Source organism: Notothenia rossii (genome assembly GCF_949606895.1).
Source record: "Notothenia rossii genome assembly, chromosome: 2".
NCBI lineage: Eukaryota > Metazoa > Chordata > Actinopteri > Perciformes > Nototheniidae > Notothenia > Notothenia rossii.
This window is the reverse complement of record NC_136904.1, coordinates 20,223,960-20,245,504: the sequence shown is the minus strand read 5'-3', so window position 1 is coordinate 20,245,504 and position 21,545 is coordinate 20,223,960. Positions and strand designations below refer to the sequence as shown.

At 42.0% G+C, this 21,545-nt stretch overlaps 1 protein-coding gene across 4 annotated transcripts in view; it reads right to left on the bottom strand.

Annotated features, from left to right (window-relative positions):
* fam189a1 (family with sequence similarity 189 member A1) overlaps positions 1-21,545 on the bottom strand; it is an 85,483-nt gene that overhangs the window by 48,965 nt on the left and 14,973 nt on the right. Inside the window, exon 2 of one of the 4 annotated variants that reach the window (XM_079666229.1) lies at positions 16,639-18,761. The exons of the other annotated variants lie outside the window; for them this stretch is intronic. Coding sequence (XP_079522355.1) covers positions 16,980-18,761 — 1,782 coding nt within the window. The 3' untranslated portion in view covers positions 16,639-16,979. Of the gene's footprint in view, positions 1-16,638; positions 18,762-21,545 lie in introns of those variants that run through there. 4 annotated transcript variants of the gene reach the window in all.

The following is a 21,545-nucleotide window of genomic DNA, read 5'->3' as shown; positions in this document are numbered from 1 at the left end:
CATCTTCCAATATGTTAGCATATTTCCTAGAACTATACTATGTCTGCAGGGCATTACAAATCTGCACAACAAGTTGTTTTGTTAAAAGTCACATTGACCTTGATAATTAGGTGAAGGAACATTCAAATACAGCTTTGAGCCTGGACCACATCATTTCTTTAAGTCAGAGACAAAACAGTATATAGACTTATTATAGTAATGAATCTGTACTGTGTATGTAAACAAGCCGAAACTGATATGAAATGCTCTCTACGTATAGTAGTAGTTGATTTGCATTAGAGATAGGAGTAAATTAAAGTTTGAATACTTGGATCTGGTATATTCTTAGGAAACGTAGAACTAACACTGCAAATATTTCCTTTTGTCTGAAGAACATAAGGCGTTCACTGTGAGAAATGTGTTCAGGAACATCAACCAGAGTGTTCATTTCAAAGTTTGATGCCATTTAAAGACGTTTAATCTTTGATGGCAGTTACTCAGCAGAGCAGGATGTTCAGATCATTAAGCCATCAGCCTAAGGGTAACACAGATGGTGGTTAACAACTTAAAAATGACAGATGATTTGATAAAATGAGCATAAAAAATGAATTAAATGAAACTCCAACTCTTTTGGATTAACATGAATCTAGGAGGATGTTCTCTATGTCCAAGATACACCCACTTGCACAAGCACCTACGCAGCCACACACACATACACATATGTGCGCACACACACACACACACACACACACACACACACACACACACACACACACACACACACACACACACACACACACACACACACACACACACACACACACACACACACACACACACACACACACACACACACACACACAGACTGTTCCAAGTGTAAATGGGACGAGAGATAAAAGTGAGGCTTTGGCTTTTCACAGGATCGGATCAGAGGAGCCACAGCCATGAAAGAATGCATTACTCTGAAAGAGAGAACTAACACCTACACACACCACTATACACAAAGACACAGAAAGGACACGTTATTTGAGGTGCACCAAAGAGTTAACATCTAAAAATACAACCATTTTAAATTCCCTTTTTACAGATTAGTGCTTAGTCAGTGTGAAATGCTTTATGTAAAAAAGGCATGAGAGCCCTGTTGTATCCCTGAATTAGAGAAACCCATAGAGATTGGGCAGTGTAGCTGCCACAGCAAATTCCATCCCAACACACAGAAAACACACACTCACAACCACACACTCACACACACACACACACACACACACACACACACACACACACACACACACACACACACACACACACACACACACACACACACACACACACACACACACACACACACACACACACACACACACACACACACACACACACACACAACAAAGTAACACAGTTCAGAATAACACCAAAATTAAGTTATTTCTTGGTTATTTCTGTCTGAGGCATTAAGTGTGGAGTGACACACTTGTATTTGGAGTAAGTATACTTTTAGGTGCACTACCAACATTTAAAAGATAACTTGGGATTGTTGAACTTCTCTTTTAAATTAAAGTTATTGTGAGTCTGGACATTTGGTGACATATACAGGTATTCAATGTTTCTCTGAGCTTTACCTCTAATGTGCAGTAGTTTAGTTCAGTTGATCAGGATGAGGATTAGCACCTCTAAGTCCTCTCTTTAGAAACTGTTTAGGTATCTCTCGGGGTATTGCTCCGTTTATGTCCTTGATTTTGAGGCACCTCTCCCTAACTTTGAGAGGAGTCAGTTAAAGTGGTTGACACAACTGTTAGCTGCTTCCCGGACACCTTTGTTTTTAATTTGATTATGTCCTAGGCCCTATAGACTGAGCGTAGAGATTCAGGACAAAGTGGAGGGTTTGAATCTCTGTTTGCCTGATGCGCTCTAAGGACCTAAATATGATTCCACAGTACATCTGCTGTATTGCATCAAATTACATCATACAGTGGTTTTTATTTCAAAATGTTGGTCTCTGTGTACTTGTTGACAAAATCAGGTGTAATTCCAATTACATTTTTAAAGCCTCACCAACCCCACATTTTCCTCTAGGGGCTCCGCAATCTGTGCAACACCCTATATCCTTACATCCTCAATTCAGATAATAACAACTCCTGCCAAAAAAAGGGAAAAGGAAATGAATGAAACCTCAGTCAGAGGAACAACAGAGACGTTATACCTCTTTCAGACACACAGAATAGATCAGAAGTGGAAACCTATGTTGACAACACATTGATAATCTGTTATTGTTTCTGACCTACGATTTCTTGTTTAAATAATTTCCATATGTCTCATTATCATGTGTTGTTTCTTCTGAAAAATCAATCTCCAAGTGAGTGAATAAACAACTTCTTCCTCCTAATATCCAAAGTGAAGACTTCCATTATAACCAGACGACAGTGAGGTGTTTGTGCCTCCGTGCTGCTGATTAGAGAGGAAGATATGCGAGAACTGAAACTGCTATGGATTATACCTAAACCACAGTCTTGACCTATTCTTATTCATTTATGCACGGCGCCAATCAAAGAAGCCATTACTGAGAGTGAGAGTTTAGAGAGCAGGCCGCTCCTCAAACATCCCCGTTGCCAAGATGGATGGAGCCAGTGCGGTTGCCCCGGTAACCATAAACTGGCCATTTGCCAGGATCCATAATGATTTCCCATCAGCTGCTGTGCGGAGAGGGGCAGGGACCCCTCTGCAGGACTGACAGCACATAAATCCCCCACAACACATACAGGCACATACTGACAGATATGTACTGTACCTGACTCATACTGAAGAAAACCTGTCATATACATGCTCAAAAAGAATAGGCAAACACACACACTGATTCACACACACACTCCACAAACTGCCCCTCAATCGGCTTCTCTCCTGTTGTTCCTCTTTCAAGTTAAACAGCCGATTCATTTTCCCTAATACTTTATGTTGGTCAAGAAAGGAAAGTATTTTTCTATTCAGAGAGTCAACTGTCTCTCCCGAGCTCTTCCTGCTCCGCTGACTTTTAGCACACAATAATCAGACACAGTGCATGGCTGTGTGTGTGTGTGTGTTTGTGTGTGTGTGTGTGTGTGTGCGTGCGTGCGTGCGTGCGTGTGTGTGTGTGTGTACAGCTTGTGTGTCTGCTTGTAAGTGCAGGCATGTGTTACATACTGTTTGTAGAAAAAGGATGAGGGGAAGTTGTCATTGAGACTAGGCTACATGTGAGTGTGCAGTATTACTATCCAAAAATGAATAATCCCTTAAATATAAGACTGATAATCACTTTCCAACATCCATAAGGTTTATTCAGGCATTTCGAAGAAGGTTCTATGAAATGAACACTTTGAGCTATACTTAAATATCTCAACAACTATGAGATGGAGAGCCTCAAAGTGTATTCACATGTTTTCAGTCCCCAGATGATACATTTTGGTGATGGCTGACTTTCATCTAGCATCATCATCCGCTCAACATTTGAAGCGTTGAATACTTTATTCCCTCACTCACCCTTCTGCTGTTTTAATGTTACCATAAGTATTACCACACTTGGTGATTAAATCTCTTGCCTTGTAAATATCTTCTCTCTGATGTTATTGCTTTCCCAGCTGAATCCTGCGCTGCTGTTAAGATTAATGTATATCTTAATATAGTCTATAATTATGTATACTATAAATGGACCTATACACATGTGTCTTGAAAATGAGAAAAAAAAGCCGTTAGTATTTTTAGTATGAATGCCGATCAATTCTAAGATTTCCTTTTGAGCAAACAGGGTGGTTTATATTTCCCTCCATTTGGACATTGTTAATGTTGGAGCTCTGGAGCTTTGGAGAAAGATGTAAAATCTCATGATGTTCTGAAATCAATAAAACAGACAGAAGACGAAAAGGAAAGAAGCTCTAATAATATGTTAAATCACCTTGTTTTTCACCTTGAAGTACATTTTGTGTGTGTGTCAGAGTGTGTGGTGTGCGTGTGCGTGCGTGTGTGTTTAGATTTCCCCAGATGAAAGACAAATGAAGGTGATTCAGAGCTGAAATCCTAATGCTTGTATGACCATTTGGTCTTCGAGGAACCTTAAAGTAACATTTGCTGGCTATGATTGAGTGTCACACATAATGCGTCTCTACATATCCCTGTATAAATGTATTAGACATATTTTAATCTATGCAACACAGTGAGTGCTAGTCTCAGAGAGCAGGAGATCTCCACAGCATGGATCAGGAGATGTTTGATGCAGAGTCTCCGCACTGCAGCGCGTCTAACTGGAGCTGCTGCTGACAAAGTTAACAGACGTGAACACTTAGCCTCCTCGTGTTCCTGTTGTTACAACAACGGCAGCACTTTTCTTCCCCTAACATCCGTTTCCTACAGTATTCCCTTTTTCTCTCCACCTACCCACCTGCTCCTCCTTGCTAATCCCCTCCCCCCACCTTGTATATCATCGCTTCGCTTTGGATCGCAGCAGCACCTCACTGCCGTTGCCATGGAAACAGTGGGACAACAGCAGGTTGGCTGCTGCTGCTGCTGCTGCTGGTTGTTGGGGGGGGGGGGGGGGGGGGCGGGGGTTCTCCTCTCCTCTCACTCATGGAGGTCTGTAGTACCTCTCCTGAATCTATGAATCAGGAGAGCAACATCCCCTCTGAATGTGAATCACGAGCAGACAATAACACGACAGAGGGAGAGAGTACATCAGCTGCAGCCTGAGAGTGAGAGTGGGTCAACATGACATGAACTGGAGTATGATAATGCTCCTTTTCAACATTTACAAGCTTCCATAAAATAAAGATATTACATGTAAGTGCAGCTTGTGTAATTGCCCGGTAAAAAATAAGTCTCTGGTTGATATACAATGCCCTGTTTGCTGCTTTTTACTCGAGCGGAGTGGTTGTAGTCTTACTTTTGAAGTCTTTACCACATGGACTAGCTACTTTAGTGTCTTTTTTTAAAATACAGACCTAAAACACATATTTTTAAATATAATAATAATAATGGATAGTGGGTAGAATCCTCATTTTTATTATTACCCTTTTGTTAAGGTAAATCCAATCTTATATTTTGTTAATATATGATCTTTCTTATTATTTTAAAAAGCATTTTGAGTGTACACTTTTATTAAATGGGCTGTATTAATAAAAGTGATTGAATAAGAACAGCTTGAAGCATTTAAATGTAGAATGTAAGTTATTGAATTCATAAGCATGCATGGAAGCATGAATGTAACAGGATTAATCATTCAGTACATGGTTCACACTTCACCAGGATAAACCTTAAAGTAGGCACTAAGGAGAGATATATCCGCATCCTTTAACCACATCATCACTATAAGCATCACCTTCGTCATACACCTCCTGTTTCAGTGCCATTTTTCAGTCATTCACCTCAAGCAAGGCTGATGGCCAGACACATTCCTAAACCAACACAACTGTTGTCTGTTCCCGTTTATTTTTCTTCTATTTTGTGTATAATCCATGCGTCCTGTCTCTACACACTAACAGAGAAATGAAGCTGTTGCCCTGCCGACATGCTGCTTTAGCACTAGTGTTCAGATATAATGATGGGGGATGAAGGATCTGATTTGCTAACCAATGTGTTTTGTTTGTGTATGATTACGGGAGCTGACAGGAAATAAAGAGAAAGAGGGGATGCAACAAAAGGTCCTCAGTCTGACAGCAGCTGGGACGTTGTGATAACATGGCCTCTAGAAATTACAGGACATGCCATGATAGGATCTAGAAAACTAATTATACTTATGTTCCATCAACAATATTATGACCATCTCATGGTATTGCATTTGAAAATCTGAAGTTATCAAGAAGGACACTCCAGTGTTGGCCAGAGATGAGCACTGCCTCAATCTGTCCCAAAGGCATACGCTTTTACATCTTCCAGGTACAAACACACAAGTGCACAGGGCTTTATGTGGCCAATGCCACTTGTTTTGAAGAGAGACAGAGAGGAGAGGAGAGGGGAGGAGAGGAGATGAGGAGGAGAGGAGGAGAGGAAAGGAGGAGAGGAGGATCAGTTCAGTGACTCTCTGGCTTCTCTTCCTGATTTAGATCCCCATCATCCTCTCTGTCTCTTGTACACAGGCCTGTCACACATGCATGAGCACAAACGCAGTTACACATGGACTGCCTCTTCTCATTTCACAAAAGCTTCTTTGATGCTGCAACAAATGAGAAAAAAAACATTAATTTCTTCCTTTCAATTATCCAGATATTGCACTCAGGGACCTACTGGCTGCGACACAAGAATGAAAATCAACACACGACAGAATCTGCATTACGTTTGGTTTTTAAATCCTCAAAGCAGAAAAAAACAACCACAAGAAGACACACAATTGCCTAGAGGTGGAAGAGACGTTACTAGAAGCGTTTTGAATGATGGATATTTCCCTCCTGATGGTATGATGCACTGATGCGCTGCAGAAAGAGGTTTGTCATCTATACTTCACTTCGAGTGCCAATTATAAAACATTGACTCTTGCAATATTTCACCAATCTGGCCACCACTAAAAAGCTGTGTGTTTTTCATCCATTTTGTCAAGTTGCTTAGATCATCTTTTCTGTAAATTACCTGTGTAGTGTGTGTGTGTGTGTGTGTGTGTGTGTGTGTGTGTGTGTGTGTGTGTGTGTGTGTGTGTGTGTGTGTGTGTGTGTGTGTGTGTGTGTGTGTGTGTGTGTGTGTGTGTGTGTGTGTGTGTGTGTGTGTATGTGAGAGAGAAAGAGAGGGAAAGTACTAACTTACCTGGATGTGACCTTACTTAAATGTATTTTTATAATGTGCTTCTTTTGCAATTTCACATTGTTTTTAATGTTTCATGTAAAGCGATATTAATTGATTGTTGCTGAAATGTTGTGTACAAAATAACTTCTAACTAAGTTCTGTATGGTCCATAATCAGTAGTAAAGGTCTGGCTGCAGCAGTGTGCAGCAGCCATGCATCCCTCCTGCATACAGCTGCAGTGACTCCGACAGCTGAATGGCGCTTTCAGTCCTCTGCCGACGGGATAATCCCGCCCTGCAGACAACCACATTTGAAAGGAGAGAGTGAGTTGTGATTTGGTGGGCGTGCAGGCTGTATCCCCTCATCTGCATAAGCCTGGCTCAGAATCGGAGATCTTGATCCTAGTATTTTAAAATATTGCTGCTGTATATTGAGAAGTTATGTCCCAGTGTGGCAGCTGTATGCAGGACTCGGTCTTTATAAATCAGTGGGTACTTTTAGTTGATGTCCCCTCACACTGTTAAATCAGGAGAAACATGAGACATGAGTGAATATCTAAACAATGGCCACTTTGACCCAGGATCTAACGGGAAAAGATTAGGTATATGACAAGAGATCACTGCACAATTATCACAGCGAGACAAGATCAGACCTTTGAGAATGAGCAGGGAGTTTAAGACATTTAAAGGTGACATGTCATGCTTTTCCGGTTATTACCCGTCCCCTTGTGTGTTATGAAGGTTTTTATGCATGTAAACGGTCTGCAGTCAAAAACCCTCAAAGTACACCCTGTAGCGAGTACAACTCTAACACAGTCTTCCCCAAAACGCCTCGTTGGAGATTTCTCATTTCCCATTGTTTACTTCCTGGGTACTGTGACGTGTGAATACCCAGAGGCCACACCCTCTGCCAGCATTTCACAAAACAAAGCTTCCCAAACCTTTCAGCAATTCATGCCGGATATGTACAGCGTAGGGCACTGAAGAACGATGCTGTTCCTACTTTGTTTGGACCAGCGGGAGATTCAGGTACACAACCTGTAAGTATTCATTGTTGTTTGTGTATTTATGATGTTTAAAACAAACAAGGTATCTACCACGACTATTTAAATGGGTAAAGTTTTTCGGGCTGCTAAGTTGGGATCACGGAGAAATGCTCTCCGCAGACCCATTCTCACACCCATTGTTATAAACAATTTTCTTACTCAATATCTCCAGCTCCAACAAGCTGTTTAGGACAGAGAGTGAATAACGACAATACACATACTTTACAGAGATGCTGTATGAGAAACCAATGTGAGTTTGGAAAATTGCTCAGTATAAATCTATTTTAGTATACCACAACAATGGAATTATGATCAGTAGAAATGGCCATGACATGGGCCCTTTAACGATTTGTCCACCCCCAAAAGTCCCAGAAAGTTGAAACTGATTTCCACCTGGATTTATCTCACCCATAAGATGTTGTGTTTCTGCTGCATGGTGACACTGTTCACTGGAGTAACTTTCATTTTCCAGTTTTTTTAAATCACATATATATACATATTTCCTGATTTTAAAAACAAAGATTAAACAAAAGTGCTGAGCCCTGTTCTAAAGGATCTGAAGGATTATTTCCATCTGCTGCAAATTCTGAAACAGGACCATCTCATCAGACACTTGAAAGCTTGATATCTCAGCAGGCATAAAACTCTGCTAGTCATTAAAACAAACTAAGACAAACACCAAAAAGTCTTTCACAGGGAGGCAGCTGAGCACACTTTCAACTCAAGAAGTAATTAACGCTGAGGCAGGCCTCTGTGAATGATTACCACCACAAACTTCCTTCATTGCTTTGTATTGATGCTGACAGATCTTCCTGCAATACAACGACAACTTCATGACTTGTTTCAAGTTCAATGACCCAGGTTTACTCTCCAAGTGTCACCAAAACTAATGTATTTTTGAAATCATGGCTGGTGACACTCAAAGGACGACTGGTGGGCTTGAGATGCTTCTAATTTCTGTGCACAGTACTCCCACAACAAAGTAAATACATCTAAATAGTGATGACGCTCTAAACTGAGGCAGCTGGCATCCGCTGGTTTGTATAACCATGATTAAAGCAACAGTATTTATTTACTGCTACTGTGACTGTGCTTTAATCAGTTGATCTGCCTTTTATGAGCGCACATGTGAGGCGAGTTGGTTACACTACATTACAGGAAAGATCAACTAGAAACTCAAAGAAGGAACATGTCATATACTATAGCTTTATCTTGCTGCAGTTGGTTGGCCAAAACCAAGTCGTATTTATCTTTTAAAGATCTAGAAAGGGTTATTAATGCCTTTGTAACCTCAAGACTGGATTACTGCAACGCTCTGTATGTGGGTAACGACCAGGCCTCAATTAAACGCCTGCAGCTAGTCCAAAACGCAGCAGCACATCTTCTGACTGGCCATAAAAAGCGTGGCCAACCATATCACCCTAATTCTGGCCTGAGTACACTGGCTTCCAATTTGGGCTGGCTCCTGCCTATAGAGCCGAACTCCTCCATCGCTACACCCCTGCTAGAGCTTTAAGGTCTGCTGACCAGCTATTGCTGATAGTGCCCAAGACCAGGCTCAAAATCCGAGGTCACCGAGCCTTCGCAGCCCCAGGCTCTGGAACACTCTGCCCCTTCATGTGAGGTCGGCCCAGACACTAGGGTTTTTTAAATCTACACTAAAAACACACTTCTTCTCCCTGGCCTAGTCAGAGCGGAGCATGACTCCTGAGTATTCCCTGTGTTTTTTTTTTTTATATTTCTGTTGTAAATTATTGTCTTTTATTGTGATTGTGTAATATGTTTTTGTTACATGTACAGCAATTTGGCTCGGCCAAAAATCGCTTTTAAATGTGTTATATAAATAAAACTTGATTTGATTTTGATTTGATTTGCTGCAGTTGGTTGTCTAATATTTCCCCTGAAATCCCGTCTCCCCATGCAAGGCTGCCACTAGGTAATGTTCTCACTTACACATCATCCGGGCGCTGTGGCCCGGGGTGAGAGCCGCTCATACCACATGACCTTTCACAAGGTTTGAAGAGAGTGGAGGAGACAGGCGGCTGCCCTCACCCACAAGGACTTCCCTGTAAAACCTCCTCTCCTCCCCGGGAATACAGCGAGTGATTTAAAGCTCCACCACATTTCGGTTATCAAACACTCACACCCTGCAGGCATAAAGGTGGATGTAAAGACGTTATAGTTTCCTATTTTATGGAAACTTTTGCAGCAGTGGACACCCTAAATTCATGTTAGTAACATCATGAAAACATCCTCTCAACTAGTCAGATGTTTGGATCAGAAATATCTATGGGCCTGCATGTCAATATCCTCATGCTACATTTGAAGCTGCTGATCTGTATTTAGACAGATGTCTGTGCAAGGGCTGTAGGTTATTGATCTCACATTTACATATTTGACCAAACCTGGATGGAAATGGCAGAAATAAAGCGTTTATTTTGCCAGGTTGGTGAATAAAAAGCTTCAGTATCCTTGCCTACATGATGACAATGAGTGGGGATGGCTTCTGCATTATATTCAGCATTATTGCTTCACTTTTACGCAAAGCCCATAACAAAAATGTAATAAAAATGGTAGCAGACAAAATTTAAGCATGTAAATAAATACATTGATGAAAGTAACCTACATTTGTGTGTAGGGTAAAAATGATATCAGGCAGTAGAAAAGAAGCTTTATGCTAAAATAAATCATTTATTGGCACTATGTATGTATGTCAGTCTGCTGCACACATCAACTTGCCTTGTATTTCAACTAGAAAGTTGAAGCAATCAGGCCATCATGAAGCACTCAGGCCATTTCCAGTATATATTTGGAGTGGAGTCGTCACACTAACTACATGGTTTGTGAAGTTATGGAGGATGTGGGAGGATGTTGGGTTAGGTTTCTTGTCCTCATAACAGAAATTCCAAACTATAAATGGTGATGATCTTTAGGCTCAAGATCCTAATGTGGAATGAATGTCATCAAATTAAACCCGATTAAGTTTGCTGGTTTAAACAAACAAAGAAACACACACTACAGAGTCATGCAGAAACTCAGAGCTAACCCCCTGCACACTTCAACAATCTAAAATCCAACAACTTTTCTGCGTCATTACAGATCTTCAGCAGATCTACAAAGCCAGAGATTTATAAGCCAGCTCTGAGTGAGGGGGGCTGTGAGACGATTCCCCGCTCAATACCAGAATCATTGTACAGTGTGACAACGCCCGGGGAAAGCATGCATCAGGCTAACACACTCAGCTTCATGTGACCGCAGCACGTTCATCATTTCATCAAGAGAAACATAAACAATGTGGCTAAGAACAATTATAACATTGGAACACTAACTACACTTTATAAATGCTTATGCAGCGTTGCACACATCTCTGAAGAAAAATAAGACATAAAAAAAGAGCAGCTGAAGGCAGATGAGCACTGCTTCCTGTGACTTCCTGTGAGATCACCGCCTCTCAATTAGATCTTTAATCCAGTGGGATACATTGTGCATTTGTGCCTTAACGTCTCAAATTTCCTCTGAGGATCACTGAAAATTATTTCAATTCAACCTCCTGCAAAGGTCTCAGTTACACAAAGAATGACATCCCTTTAAAAATCCCATATTGCTTCGAGAACGGCCTGAGGGCAAAATCCTTCGCCAACAATGTGATTTATGGCTCCTTCCTAGGGCACTTTTTATAGAGATGTAGGAAATAAAAAAGCAGTTTGGCAAACTCATTTTACTGCTGACACTTGTTTTCCTGGTAATACTCCAGTTTACAGCCCGGGAATTAAAGTGTAATTATTTAATATATGTATAGGGTTTCATCAATGTGCTTACTGGGTAAAGTGGACGCATTGTAAGTAGTGGGTAGGTTGTGACATTCTCCTTTTCACTGAAATTAAAATATTGAAAGGGGTTGAGCTGCAAAATAATGTTTGCTATTTTAACTGTTAATAGTAATTTTACCCTTGTAACTATACACGGTAAGTATTTCATTCAAACCATGTTACTTTTTAAAGCTATTCTTATGTAAAAGCATGTTTTTGTTTCCCTTCTCTCCGTCCCAGACCAGCCCACATTCGACGTCCGGGTGCTTTAGAGAGATTTAGTTGATTAGTTGTTTTGTTTGTTGATGCAGTGCCATGCTTTGTGTTGAGTCAGCACCTAATTCCACTGCAGTTGTGCTTTGTTTGCCTACTCATTTTTTATTTCACGGCTGCATGATTACATTTCAAGGGCATTTCTGTCCCCATTAATTTCTGTCCTAACACAATGTTGTCTGCAGAACACCTGAATAAAGTGTTATTGAATGCATGAGGGAAATGTCAGCTGACTTGCACACATACACATACTGCTTTCAAGAGTATTTTAATCTCTTAAACACCTCCCTGCTAACGGAGAGAGAATCATTTGGCTGCGGCTGATTATAAAATATATCCCACCTAGCTCCGGCTGAATCACTGCACAGAGTACAAAGGGTGATTTTTTTGTATATTCTCCTGCTGCGTTGAATTATGAACGGCATGTTGCTGACTGTCAAATGAGCCCCCATACTTTCATGAATATTAAAAGGGCTTCTTACCCCGCACTTATCATTTGAAAATAATCGACAAAACCATCAAGAGTGAAGAAGTCCTCTCTTATTAAGGTGGTTAAAAGTTTTTGGAATACAACAATTGAAATAAAGTAAAAATACAAAGTTTTAATGTTTAAGGGACTTTTTCACAGGGCCCTTCAGGGGGTTGGTATTGTGGACAGATCCATAGGCATCAATTCAAACACCCACTCACACAACACAGAGGCAGAGTGCTCTGCAATGGACCAACACAAAGGCTAAAACCCCCTCAATTTATCAAAGTGGTCCCACAAATCAATGTGGATTACTTTGGGAGAAAGCATTGCTCATGTGGCTGTGCATTTCCATTACCACACAACAATATTGGCCTTTTGGGAGACTGCGGTAATTTCATCTATTGATCAAATTACAGGCAAAGATCATATAACCGCGTCTTAGTTTAGGCATAACTCAAATATAGAGGAAGGCGAAACCTTCACCTGTGTGTGGAATATAGCCCTTACACACATACACAGTGCACTGTACAACAGACCTTGATCACAAATCACATCACTGTAGAGGTCAGAACAGACTCAAGTAACATATTGTCAAATAATAAAAGGGATTATCCCTGTAATCCAAATGGTGAACACCTCCGCCACAGCAGTGTTTGTGACCTTGTCTGATGTCTGACCACCTGTGAAATTTAGATAAGCCGAGTAATTCAAATTTGTGCGTTTAAGACCTAAAGGAATAGTTTGACATTTCTGGAAATATGCGTGTTCACTTTTTGGCAGAGTTAGATGAGAAGATTGACACCACTCTCCAACAATGCTGCAGGCCAGCAGCTAATCTTCAGCACAAAGACTGGAAACGAGGAGAAACAGCAAGCCTCACTCTGTCCTAAAGTTATAAAAATCCACCTACTGTACAAGCTCACCAACTAACAGGATGATCAAGCTCCGTGATCAACCTGGCAAATGTTCTTTTTCAAATAATGACCACCTCGCTGCACATTATCCCTTACTTAATATACCTGGTAATTAGTGGCACAGTTAGATTTTTACCATTTAATTAGTGAGTTTAGATTTACTAGTAGGCTGTTTTTATAGCCTCTAACAAAGCCATGTCGGCCATTTCCTCCCTTGTCTTTGTGCTAATAAGCTAACCAGCTGTTGGTTTAAGCATCTTTTTGAATAAAGTAGTAACAATTTTCTCATCTAACTCTCTTCCAGAAAGTAACCCAGAGTGTTTCACAAATGTGGAATTATTTATTTAAAACAGTATGCACTTTAAGGTGATGGTAGTGTTACGTTTTAATCTCACATTTTATTTCTTTGAAAAAAAAGACTCTCCTGGCTTGTTAAATGAGAATTCAGTGTTAATCACAGTAAACCCCAGTCATTCTCAGTATGCTATACTCAAATATGTTTCACCTTGTTGTTTCATCCACTAACACAAACCAAACCAAATCATGTGGGAGCGCCTCCTCAGTGCTAAACTCAATTAAAAGGGAGGAGGGAGGGTGGTTCTTCTGAAACCGCAGCGCAGCCTTGGATGAAACACAAGTCAATGCCACATGAAGAGAATCGATGCATTGAGCTGTTGTGCGAGACCTGCTACTCTTCCTCTGCACTCCTAAGACCCTGAGGGTGTGAGACAAAGAAAAGGGAGCCTTGTTGCTCACTGGAGAGCAAATTTCAAATTGGTGTTGCTCGAGAGAAACAGAGAGCAACTGGGAATCTAAAACGCTGCTGTGTGAATGTGAACATCAGCTGACCTTGGAGAGTGACACAGCAGGGAGTGTGAGAGGCAGGCACATACTGCGAGGGTAGGCTGCTAATAATGGGAGTCCTGTCAACAAATCTTACACTCTCCTGTTATTCAGCTCACACATTATCAAACACCTGCTCCTCTTCGCTTAAATCAGATACAGTTATAATGAGTAAAATCCACCGTGGATGTGACCACAAAGGAGCAGCGCATCAACAGGATGTTGCCAGAAGTGAAACACTTTTTATATTTTGCTTCCTTGTATCTGCAGAGGAAAAACCGGATGTTTTCCAGAGGTGAGATGTACAGCATATCCTCTGCAGTAAAAAACATTCAGATAAGTGATATAAATAGTTTGGGTGCATCCCTGTCATGACTCCTTGTTTAGCAATCTGTACATCCATGTCTCTTGCCATCTCTTCTTTCTTCTGATGGAAAAACACGCTGTATAACTTTACATTCCTATACAAAACAACATGACTGGCAGAAACTGTGAGAGACATATATAAACCCACACTGCAGTGACAATAAGCCAAGATCCCTTTATCAGCTGGGACTGAGCAGAGGGCGTTGCTCTAGATACGCACAATTGCTCCTGCTGCAAGTTTTGTTGGGTAATTTGTCCTATATGAGGAAGCGGAAAACCTGCAGGGCTGCGCAGACAGAGCCCAAATTAAACATTTAGCTTCAGCTCATCCCCTCTGTGTTCTGCAACACAACTAGGAGGAGGTGAGAAAATGCCACATTGGTGTCATTTTGTTCACACTGTAATTACAAGCCACCAATGTCAGAAACAAAGTGTCAACTAAGCAGTTTCAGCTAATTAAAATCCAATAATAACATAATTACAATCAATGCATCCAATTCAAAAGAAGCTGCGCCGTTTTTATCTGCTTTCTCTTTTCAACAAACTGCCACACAGCTGAGTGTTAAGTGCTTCAAATTTGGATTAAAACTCTGAAAAACTAAATAAATGTAGATTTGGACTAGGAGAACATTTTACACAGATGTAACTTATCAGATCTAACACATACAGTACATCTTTTCATTCACCTCACAGGCCTACAATAAGAGGGCTCAGACACTAAAGTCTATGCAGCTGGTTAATCAAAGGGCCTGGGGGGGTGTTAAATGCAGAGACAAGAGTTCAAACCCCAGCAGCACTTCTTCCAACCTCAAACTCAATTACTATTGTTCACCAGCAACTTGTTCTGGTTGGCCCAGGACAAGAGTGGTGAAGCTTCAGTAACAAACAGTGCATCCAGAAGGCATCATTCCAAACTGAGAGGCAAAGATCACAATCTATCTAAAATTGAAGGTGTCTCCGTCTCTCTTTATGCCTTTCCTTTTGATTTTTTAAGACTACCATTGTTTGGATCATTACACAGTTGGCGGGTGTATTGCTGAGGATGTACAGAGATGAGTACTGGCTCTTCGGAACCTGTTTATTAGTAGTGTGTTATGAAAACACTGTGGTTTATTGAGAAGGGACCCTTATTAACTGTTACACCATCAAAAGTCACACTTCTTCGTCAATATTTGTTTGAGCTGTTTCACCATAGGGGAGCTGGGAGATGCAACTATGCCACTGCGGTTGAAATACCAAAGGAAGTGGCCAGAGTGGTTTTTGAGCGAGCCAAGCATTCTACCCATTCGAACAGGCATGACTTGTATTAAACACATAAGGACAACCATTTTTCCTTAATGCCTAATTTGTATATTACTTTCATAAGGTGCAGTTTGCAGCTATACTGTTTTTGCTCCTGTACAGGTTACTGCTGCAGCAACATCATTTCTACTCCAAGGTTCAACTCTGCTTTTTTCTGACAGTGTGACATTTTGATCAGATCCTCACTTGTTTCAAAGGGTTGCTTCCCTTACATGTTTGAAGCCCACAGGTTCTCTGTTGTTTCATAACTCCAGATGTTCAGAAACGCAGACTGCATCAACCCCACATACACTCATGCGCTCTGAGGTCTCCTTTCATGTGCTCCGTCATACCAACTCACTGTAGAGCAGTCATGATGGACAATTCTGTAGAAAATCCTAATCTAATTATTCCAATATTATCTGCTAATGACAACTGCAATTAGTTAAAACGTTATATCTCACCTCTAGGCTTTGGTATGTGAAAAAGTCCATATGTCTGCAATTATTTCTGAACAATGAATGACACACGTTTTTTAATTTAAATAATATCTAGAACGTGGCCTTTATGTATGTTGCATTACATTAAATTAAAAGGTTAAACTTTGCCCATATAGATTGATGCATGAAAAAAATGAAGCAAATAGACTCAGATTTTAGATTTGACAGACATTTCTGCTTAATTAGCATCAACGTTTTTTCTTGTCTAAATGTCCGTCTAAATGCCATCTGTGCAACTCACTAACATGACTACTGAAAGCCTTCTACAGCATCAGACATCTTGTTTGAATATTGTTAATGCTAAATAACATCCCTTGTTTTTTTAATCCCAGTCATGAGATGACCCCTCTGTGATACGATGGCCTCGTAAGAACTCAGATGCTCAATTCCGTTGCTTCGTAATCTTCTTTATTGTTAAGAAAACCAAAGCTATCAATAATGACTCCTAGGCTCTACTAGGATTCTCCATATAATCACTAGGTTCAACTAGGTAATGTAACATGAATCTCTGGTAAACAGGCATAGAGATAACGACATCACAAGACGAACCGACACCAGACAAAGGGAGAGAAGGACTAAATATACACATTAGGCAATGGGGCACAGGTGGACACAATCAGGGGTGGGAACAACAATCACTCTAGCAGGTGCCAGACGGACAGGAAGTTTCGACACCTGGAGAGAGAGAGTAGAGTAATTAACATCAAAAGACAGATATACAAAACACTAAAACACAACAGCTAACAGGATACTATCGCTAAAACCTTACAGTACCCCCCCTTTTCCCTGAAGCCTGAGACCGTAGTCTGTCAAAATCCGTGATAAGGGACTTGTCGACAATAAAGCTGCCCGGGGGGATGGAGGTGGTGTGGGGGGGGGGGGACCAGTCTGCTCTCTACAACTGGTTTCAGCTTGCTGACATGGAACGTGGGGTGGACCTTGAGTGACTTTGGGAGACAGACGAACCGCAACAGGGTTAATAACTTTTGAAATGGGAAATGGACCAATGAACCGGGGAGCCAGTTTCCTGGAGGCGACGTGAAGAGGAAGATCCTTGGTGGACAACCACACTCGTTGACCGACCTTGTATCTAGTCGGTTTTCGGTCAGCCAAACTTTTCATGCAGGTCGCACTTCTCTGCAACATCTGGCGAACTCCCTTCCATACCCGGCGACAGCGGCGAACCAAAGCATGTGCTGATGGTACAATAACTTCCTGCTCCAGCTCCGGGCACAATGGAGGCTGGTATCCATGGACACATTGGAAAGGAGAGATTCCGGTGGATGATGTGGGTAAGGTATTGTGTGCATACTCAACCCAAATCAGATGTTTGCTCCAGGTGGTAGGTCTCTGGGACACCAGACATCTCAAACAGGTCTCCATTTCTTGATTCATCCTCTCCGCTTGGCCGTTTGACTGGGGATGGTATCCGGACGTCAGGCTCACAGTGGCTTGGATCAGGCGACAAAACTCCCTCCAGAAATGTGAAATTAATTGTGGTCCTCGGTCTGAAACGACAACGCTTGGGATACGAAAAACATGGGACAACATGGCCTGTGCTGTTTCTCTGGCAGTAGGCAATTTGGACATGGGGATGAGATGTACCATCTTGGAAAAACGATCAATGACTGTGAGTACTGTGGTGTAACCTGCCGAAGGTGGAAATCCTGTCACAAAGTCCAACGCAATGTGCGACCATGGTCTGTTGGGAATGGGCAGAGGTTGGAGAAGACCTGCCGCAGCTTGACGAGAAGTCTTGTTCCTAGCACACACAGGACATGCTGCCACATATTCTGCCACATCCTTACCCATAGCAGGCCACCAGAATCTGTATTTCACCATAAAGAGGGTCCTCTTGGTTCCAGGATGACAGGAAAGAACAGATGTATGGGCCCAATGAATCACCTGAGAACGAAGTGTCCCTGGAACAAACAGGCGATTCTGAGGACACCCCTTATGGACAGGATTCCCGCTGTTTGCCTGTTTGACCTTGGCTTCAATGGGCCAGGTCACACTCCCTATCACTCGGTCTGGCCGCAGAATGGGGTCTGGACTCTTGGGGACTGGCTCAGGATCATACATTCTGGAGAGTGCATCCGGCTTTCCCTTCTGCGAACCAGGGCGATATGACAGAGTGAACCTAAATCTATTAAAGAACAAAGCCCATCTGGCCTGTCCAGAGTTCAGGCGTTTGACCTTCCTGATGTATTGCAGGTTTTTGTGATCCGTCCAGACCAGGAAATCCTGCTCCGCTCCCTCCAACCAGTGCCGCCACTCCTCCAAAGCCATCTTCACCGCCAACAGTTCCCGATTTCCCACGTCGTAATTCCTCTCAGCAGAAGATAGCTTACGGGAGAGATATGCACACGGATGAAGTTTGTTGTCCCCCGCTGATTTCTGGGACAGTATAGCTCCAACGCCGTCGTTGGAGGCATCCACTTCCACCACAAACTGTCGGTTGCGATCAGGTACAGTCAGGATGGGAGCTGTGGTGAACCTCCTCTTCAGTTCCAGGAAAGATTTATCTGCCTGTGGATTCCACACAAACTGAACATGGGGAGAGGTAAGGGCATGGAGAGGAGAGGCAATAGCAATGAAATTGCGTATGAAACGTCTGTAAAAGTTAGCAAACTCCAATAATTGCTGAACTGTCTTTCTAGTGTCTGGCTTTGGCCAATTAGCCACGTCACTGACCTTAGCTGGGTCCATTTCCACCTTGTTAGGGGAAATCACATGCCACAGTGTTCACATGAAACTCACATTTTTCGGCTTTCACAAACAAATGGTTAGCCAGGAGTCTCTGCAGAACAAGGTGAACATGGTTAACATGAGTATTCTCATCTGGAGAAAAGATGAGAATATCATCGAGATACACAAAACAGAAAACATTCAGGAAATCTCTTAACACATCATTAATGAGGGCTTGGAAAACAGCAGGTGCATTACAAAGTCCAAAAGGCATCACCAAATATTTGTAATGTCCTGTAGGCGTATTGAAACCGGTTTTCCACTCATCCCCCTCCCGGATGCGCACAAGGTGATAAGCATTCCTTAAGTCGAGCTTGTTGAATATCTTGGCCCCCTGTAACAGTTTGAATGCCGTAGAGATGAGTGGAAGGGGATATCTGTTCTTAACTGTGATCTGATTTAGCGGACTGTAGTCAATACAGGGCCTCAATGTCCCGTCCTTTTTCCCCACGAATAAGAAACCTGCCGCTGCTGGGGATAAAGACGTCAGAATCAAACCAGCTTTTAAGAAACAAACGATTATGACGGAGAAATGATATCATGAAAGTTACGGTGCTTATTAAGCATTTTAAAACGTATGTGGTAAGTTGCCAAAGTGCTTTGTTTTTAACGTTCATCAGTATTATAATCAAAAAGAGAAATATGAACGTTAGTTTTTACTGAAATGATCAAATAAAGTCAACATTTCACTGAGCTGTGTGGGGTTTGTTCAACTTTTAAAAGATGTTTGAATGGTGATGTACACAGTGATAGATGTTAAGGACTAACGTTTATAATAAATACATTTGTATTGATTTTAAGATATTTTCATACAATCATACGTATTGGGATCATTTGTATTAATGTGGATCGGAGGGAGAGGGTGACGAGCATAGATTTCACTTTCCTTTTTTATTTCAATTACAACTTTGGTCATGAAGGATATGTTTCTCTGTTGTCCACGTTCATAAAGCATAAAACAACAGCATCAGAGCACGGTGCAGAGTCTCTAGATGAGTCCCTCGTTCTTATTAAACATCCATGTAGTCCGTTGTATAGATTAAAACACTGTAGTTTCCATAGTTTCACCACAGCAGCAGACGCACACAATGACGTCCGCTGGCGCATCATAAACACGTCAGATAGTGAAAGTGCATTTGGATTCTCTAAAGTACCGCAGTCTCTTCTCCTAAGTCCTTTTGAATTCTCCTATCCACTATCCCTTAACCCCGTGACGTTTCACTCAGAGGTCAAGGAATAGGAGATAGGGTTAGAATTTAGGAGCTGATTTTTGGATTATCGGAACGCAACCCGGCTCTACCGAGCTGCATCTGTTCCTCCGCGGCGATAGGGGGCGCTGGTTGCTCCGAAGATGAAGACTGGGAATTCCTCTGCCAAACGTAGTATTCCCTTGGTAATTCCTGTCTGAAAGGTGGAGTGGATTCTGTATTCCTTCCTTTTTCCCGCTCTCTTTCAGCTAGACGTTGATCAACCCGGATAGCCATGGCGATGAGTGAGTCCACATCTTCAGGCAGCTGTAATGGAGCCAACTGATCCTTTATGGGATCCGCTAATCCATGCAGGAAAGCATCAAAGAGAGCCGCTGAGTTCCAACCACTCTCCGCTGCCAAAGTACGGAAATCGATTGCGTAATCCGCCACTCTCCTCTGCCGCTGCTTAATGTTCACCAGGGCTCTCGCTGACTCTCTCCCGGGTGATGTCAGATCAAAAATCTTGCTCATGGTATCCACGAACAGTCTTAATGACTGACAAACAGGCGAGGACCGGGACCACTCCGCTGTTCCCCAGGCTTCCGCTCTCCCCGTCAGATGAGAAACAATAAAAGCTACCTTAGCTTGATCGGTGGGAAATGCTGCGGGCTGGTGTTTGAAGTGGAGATCGCACTGCACCAGGAAAGGACGACAGTTTCCAGATTCTACGGAGAATTTCTCTGGCGAAGCGAGGCGGATCGTAGGCGAATGCACGGGTACTTGAACGGGAATATCGACAGACCCAACCCCTGCTGGACCGGAAAGCTCTGCCGCAGGAACACCAGGATTTGCCACGAGGTGAGTGAGTACTTCCCGCATCTTCTCAGCCAGTAGGTTTATTTCCATGGACACAGTAGCTTGAAAGTTGTCCTGGCGAACATTTAAGCCCTGGACCCCTTGGTTAATTGCTGAAAGCTGTTCCTCATGTTGGTGAAGGAGTTTACCCTGCACCTGCAGGGCCGTTCTTAGCGTTGTGGAATCTTGTTTTGTCGGTTCGTTTTGATACGATGGACTCGTAAGAACTCAGATGCTCAATTCCGTTGCTTGGTAATCTTCTTTATTGTTAAGAAAACCAAAGCTATCAATAATGACTCCTAGGCTCTACTAGGATTCTCCATATAATCACTAGGTTCAACTAGGTCAGGGGTCTGCAACCTTTTTGACCAAAAGAGCCATTTTGCTCCTTTTGCCCAAAAAATTCATTGTCTGGAGCTGCAAAAACATATTTCATAGCTTGATAGCTAATAAAGTTGTATTTATTGTTATATCAGACAGAAACTACAGTTTTTTTGCATTTATTAGGCTATTTATTACGTTATATAAAAACTGTTAA